The following is a 6,208-nucleotide window of genomic DNA, read 5'->3' on the forward strand; positions in this document are numbered from 1 at the left end:
CTAGATCATGTGGACCGTATAACAGTAGAATTTCACTTCCCAAAACATGGCCTTTCTTTCAACTCTATCTCCCCTGATCCTCTAAATTTCTCTTCTCTGTAGGTCCCTCCAGTCCTCCGCATACCTAGGCATCCTCCTGACAGCTCTCAGGAGTATGGAGTTACCTGCAGACCTACCTGTGCCACATGTGGGCTAGGTGACACAAGCAGAACTGAGCCTACTCCCGTACCCTCAGTGTCCCTATTTGCAAAGTGGTGGGGTAGCATATTAGGTTACACTACTGACATTTGTTGTTGTTAGGTTCCCTTGAGTCGAGTATGATTAGAGTAGGACAATTGTGCATTTGTAGGCTCAATTTGTAGGATAATTTTGCATTTGCATGCTTGGCCCCCTCACCAAATGACGTGGTATTGTCAGTCTTTATGACAACGACAAAACTTACACATTTCCAAGTACCCCGGAGAGCTATGTGTCCCTGATTGAGAGCCTTTCTACTCCCAAAAGGTTAGTCTGTAAGCTATTTTATTCTCAACTAAACCTTTTCCCTTCTCAACATCCTCTTTTTGACTCACAGGGTAAAGTCATCACTCATTCAGAGACAGAAAAGCTAATTGGTTTCAGGAATGAATTTGAGAGTGATGCATACCTGGCTTCCAGCGATACCTCTTACTCTCATGAGCTGTTTGTCTTTGAGATGTTTACATAAGCATTCCAAACCTCTGAGTCACCACCTCTAAAATGGGGAACCAAATGACACCTTCTTACAAGTTCTTTATCACTAAGTCCAATGCCTAGTCCACTGAAAGTTGTTGTTGTTATGTGCCATCGAGTCGCTTGCACCTCATAGCAAGCCTATGTACAACATCCCTAAACTCTGCTCTGTCCTGTGCCAATCGCACCGTCTCCGACACACCCATCCCGATTACCCCAGTCACTGAATCAATCCACCTCATAGGGGGCCTTCCCCTTCTGCGCTGTCCCTCCACCCTACCCAGCATGATGTCCCTCTCCAAGGACCTGTCTCTCCTTGCAACATGTCCAAAGTATGTTAGACAGAAAGTACTTAGGATGTATTAGTACTAATAGTGTGGAAAGATCTCTTTTTCTACGTGCTCTCCATCCGCTGAACTTGATCCTCACAGAACTTGCCAAATAGCTAAAGATTTGTGTACCTGTTCCTTACCAGCCCCCTTTGTTTGACTACAGTTTACAAGAAGTCAGAAAAGACTTACATTTCCCTTGCTCCTCATTTCGTCAACAAGGCAAGTACACAGAAGGTGCTCTCTAAGCATCTGCCAAGTGTTTGAAGAAATAGAACTAACTGACTGCCTGTCTTTGTTGCCCAGATCGCGCTGCCTTTATCAGTCAACTAAACACCTTTCCTTGACCCACAGGAGAGGCCCAGATGGAGATAACAACCACCCCGGTGGACTATGACATGACCACAGAATATGACTACTCAGGGGCAACCCCGTGTCAGAAGAAAGAAATCAGGGACTTTGGGGCCCAGCTGCTTCCACCTTTGTACTCCTTGGTGTTTGTCATTGGCCTGGTGGGCAACATCCTGGTGGTCCTGGTCCTGATACAGTACAAGCGGCTCAAAAGCATGACCAGCATCTACCTCCTCAACCTGGCCATTTCCGATCTGCTCTTCCTTTTCACGCTGCCCTTTTGGATCGACTATAAACTGAAGGATAACTGGGCTTTTGGTGACGTCATCTGCAAATTCCTCTCGGGTTTCTACTACGTGGGCTTATACAGTGAGATCTTCTTCATGATCCTGCTGACGGTCGACAGGTACCTGGCCATTGTCCACGCTGTGTTTGCCCTGAGGGCCCGGACCATCACGTTTGGCATCATAAGCAGCATTGTCACGTGGGTCCTGGCCATCTTGGCGTCCATCCCTGGCTGGCAATTTTCCAAGACCCAGCTGGAGTTTGATCGCTACACATGCAGCCTCCACTTCCCTCACGAGACCCTGAAGGAGTGGAAACAGTTCCAGGCGCTGAAACTGAACATCTTGGGGCTGTTCTTGCCTCTGGTGGTCATGATTGTCTGTTACACGGGGATCATCAGGATTCTGCTCAGACGACCGAATGAGCAGAAGCTCAAAGCCGTCCGGCTGATTTTCGTCATCATGATCATCTTCTTCCTGTTTTGGACGCCCTACAGCCTGGCTCTGCTGGTCTCCGCATACCAAGACTCTCTTTTCACCCATGAGTGTGAGCAGAGCAAACAGCTGGACATGGCCATACAAGTGACAGAGATGATCGCCTTCTCACACTGTTGCATCAACCCCGTCATCTACGTCTTTGTGGGCGAGAGGTTCCGGAAGTACCTCCATCAACTGTTCCACAGGTTCATTATCGTGCACTTGGCTAAATGCTTTCCCTTCCTCTCCACTGAGAGGCTGGAGAGGGTCAGCTCAGTGTCGCCTTCCACAAAAGAGAATGAGCTTTCTGTGGGGTTCTGACTCACCGCCTTAGAGGCCGAGCCAGGACCCAGTAAGAGGGATCCCCAGCCACAGTGTCTGACCTCTGATACCAACCTGGACTTGTAGCCTCTTGGGACTGAGAGGGAACTTCAAAGTTGTCTAGACTAAGTCAGCTTTGGGATTTGATTTAGCCTTTTTCCATGACCTTCTTCTAAGTAAAAGGATATAATCAAATGGAACAAATGAATACTCAAAATGAGACGTTTTGCTAGACGTTTGGGACAAAGAATGTGAGACAAGGGCTTGGGTGCAAAATAATCGGGCACACAATAACATTTGTAAACAAAGTCTCGGCAGCACCCTTCAGCTCCTCAAACATGAGTTTCAGGTTGACTCCATCTCTGTTCCAAGTCTCATCTAAATCCCCAGTTTTGACTCCTACTACAGAGCTTAGGCTCTTGGAAACGTAAGGGAACATGGAAGTCGTGATGGATGAACCTGAAATCCAACGGGAAATAATATTAGGGAACCCTTGTTGGGAGTAAAACTAAGAAAGCCCTTTGAATTTTTAGTGTCACTAAAATCCAACAATAATAGTGCAACAATGAATGAATGAAAACCCAAAATCTCTGTAAATGTTCATTAAAACTAATAAAATGTAATTTTAAAAAAATCCAACAATAGACATATAACATGTGGTGCTTTTTGAAATAGCTAGCCATGGAGGGAAGCGACTCAGAGGTTCCAATTATTATTTTTTTCATTCTGGATATTTTCCTAGAATTTCCCTTCCCTGAAAGTTGGATGGTATGGCAAGAGCTTCCTGGGAGAGTTGAATAATGGGCAAATAGAAGGTCAATGTTCTTCTGGTTTTGGGGATCAGAACTCACCTCCCACATTGGTGCCACCAGTAGGTTAATGGTCTGTGGAATACCTGACATATTTGGGTGGGAAGAAAGAACATGTCTTGTAAGTGAGTGGAATTGGGGCTTCCGGTCTTGATGAAAGAAATTGGAAAGGTCTTTCATTCAGACTACTTTATTTTCTCAAAGTATTCTTTGTACCTCATCTCTTCCAAAAACGTGTCTGTTTATGATGTCTTTATTTCCTTTTTCCCTTAGATAGCATGTCTTTAAAAGTCTTCCCCCGCCCCCCAAAAAAGATCTGTAAAGAGTGCTTTATATTTTCTATTGATTTTCACTCAACCACTCACACATGTTTTGTTTTATGTTAATGACAGTTGTATAAATCCATAATTTGCAATGTCTTATGGAAACCTCACTATACCCCTCTTCCACCCCTTCCATCCATTCACTAAACTCTAGCAAAAAATCCCATTTCTTAAAAAGCTTGGAAACACAAAAGAAAGTAAACAAACTGCAAAATCGCCCATCATTCCACTTACCAAAGACAATCTGTATATTTTGGGATGTGATTTCTATTGACTCTTTTCTCTGGGCATATTTATTATGATGATGAAAATTGACTCTAGCTGTGTTCATTGTTCTGTTGGTTTTTTATTAGCAGTGTGCTATTATCATTTTTCCCAGGTCAATAAATTATTTAGAAGCTTTGCTGTTGGTCCCCGTACTGAATTCTATGGTAGGGATGCACTCCACCCATTTCCCCATTATTATTTGCGCAAATCAATTTGACTGACAGTGATGATGGAGGGCCTGCTTTCTTCATATGCTGACAGATGCAGATGGGTTCAGATACCTGTTCTCGGCAAGGCAGACAGACTCGCTGACACCAGCACTATTTTGGATATGATAAATGGCACAGCTAGGAAGCTCGTGGTGCCAGCAGAGAGAAGGAAAACAAGTAATCTGTTGATCAGAACACACTTTAGTGGCATCACTGGGGTGCTGCTCTGATTTTTGTGGATGTTAAAATTGTGCTCTTAACAAATCACTTTTCCCTATATGTGGAGACCAACCTATCCTTGTGCACATGCATTGGTCTTTGCCATCTGATGTTGCCTTGACAAGCAGAAATTTATACTTCTACTGTACAAGAAGGCCTTCTAGTTCTGTTGGTTCTGATTAGCAGCAGGACACATTACAGACTATACCAACCACCAGAGCTCCCTTCTCTGTCAGTTCTGGAGGATAATCCTTACTTCCCACAACATTTGTAGGCCAGCCATTCACGGAGCTCTCCATGCGCCCTGGCCTTTCCCAGGATAGAGGAGCTTCCCAACACAGGGACCCCAAACAAATTGATAGAACTCCACTCCTGGTGACTCTTTCTTAGTGGTGCTGAGGGCCCCCCTCACTCTGCATTTGTTTTCCTTCCATCTATCTCTTATTAAATAAAAGGTGATACAGGTCATACCCTAGAGAAACTGCTTTCACATTAGATCAGGGACTATGATGAAATTAAGGAGAACATGTTGCAGACCAAGGGTCCCGAAGAATGGAATAATTTTATAATTATTAATAATGAGACAAACAGCCAGGAATGAGATAGAGCAGAGAGCATAAAACAGGGGACCAGCAGTTCTTGACTGAAGACCCCAAGTCAAGCTTCTCTGTATCTTTATTGAAAATTACCAGGAAATAAATCACAAAGAGAATTCAATGCAAATGAAGCCAAGCTCTTTCTATTGAAAACTTTCTGCTTGATTCAGGAGGGAGGGGCTCACAAATGCAAGAATTTGGTTTACCCTTAAGGATTGCCTTGATGCCTCAGGGTGAGCTCTAGCTCAGGAAGTAACACTCCCTCTGTAAGAGGCCCCTTGCTGTCTCCTGTCTTCAGGGAACAAACAGCTCATTTTCTGGGATCTGTCACAAGAGAAATCTAACTTATAAATCTGTAATTCCTTCAACTCCTGAACAAGGATTTTCATTTTGGTATAAAGCTTGGCTTCCCATAAGAACAGATCCATCTCAGAGAAAGTGCAACCAGAGTACTCTTGGGGGCAAAGATGAAGATTTGTCTCATATACTTCTTGCGTGTTGTTAAGACAAGCTATTCCTAAGGTAGGGACATCATGCTTGGAAAGGTGGAGGGCTGGCAGAATAGAGGAAGACCTTCAACCAGGTGGTTTGACATGGTGAGTGCACCATGGGCTCAAGTATATCAGAGATAGTCAGGGCGGCACAGGGTTTAGATCTGTTGTTCACAGAGTTGCTATGTAAGATGTATTTGACTTGACAGTACCTAACAACATTCACCCTTATATCCTCTTACATCTATTTAGTTTAGAGGATCATTAAAGAGTTTCCATAGGACAATATTACATATGGGACACAACTCAGTCTATGACATATGTCTTTATGAAAGGAAGCTTGTGTGATGAAAGTCTGGAAAATGTTTGCCTGGGAAAGAGGACATTACACTGCACTGAGTTTACATAAACCAAAATCCAAATGCATTGGCATAGAGTCAATTCTGATTCATAGGATTATGAGATATTTACAAACATAGAGGAGTTCTGGTGGCGAAGTCCAGAGGGAATTGCAGTGCTATTTTAGAGGCCATCCCCGGCCCTTTGGATCCACCAGCTGCTCCAAGATTAACAATCTCCTCTGGTGCGATTTCAGTCTTGGAGACCCAATGGAGAGTCACCTATGAGTCGTTTCTGACTCAGCAACCAGAAGAGTGAGAGAAAATAAACAATCACAAGTTTTGAGAGTGAAGATGCTTGTTAAAAAAAAATACTTGTCTGCTTCCCACACATAAATCCACAAGCCCTTTCTGTACTATGCAGAGAAAGAGGCTTAGCAAAACTAATAAGCATCATATAGATTCGACCCCAAAAGAAAAACA

General features: G+C 43.8%; 1 protein-coding gene across 1 annotated transcript; it reads left to right on the plus strand.

The window, feature by feature from the left end:
* The first annotated feature begins 1,405 nt into the window (after positions 1 to 1,405).
* Positions 1,406 to 2,473, plus strand: CCR1 (chemokine (C-C motif) receptor 1). The gene has a single exon (XM_006892966.1). It carries the CDS (start codon positions 1,406 to 1,408, stop codon positions 2,471 to 2,473), a length of 1,068 nt encoding a protein of 355 aa, XP_006893028.1.
* Positions 2,474 to 6,208: the final 3,735 nt, after the last annotated feature.

This window comes from Elephantulus edwardii, unplaced genomic scaffold, assembly GCF_000299155.1.
Source record: "Elephantulus edwardii isolate Elephantulus edwardi_28Jun2011 unplaced genomic scaffold, EleEdw1.0 scaffold00121, whole genome shotgun sequence".
In the NCBI taxonomy this organism is placed as follows: domain Eukaryota; kingdom Metazoa; phylum Chordata; class Mammalia; order Macroscelidea; family Macroscelididae; genus Elephantulus; species Elephantulus edwardii.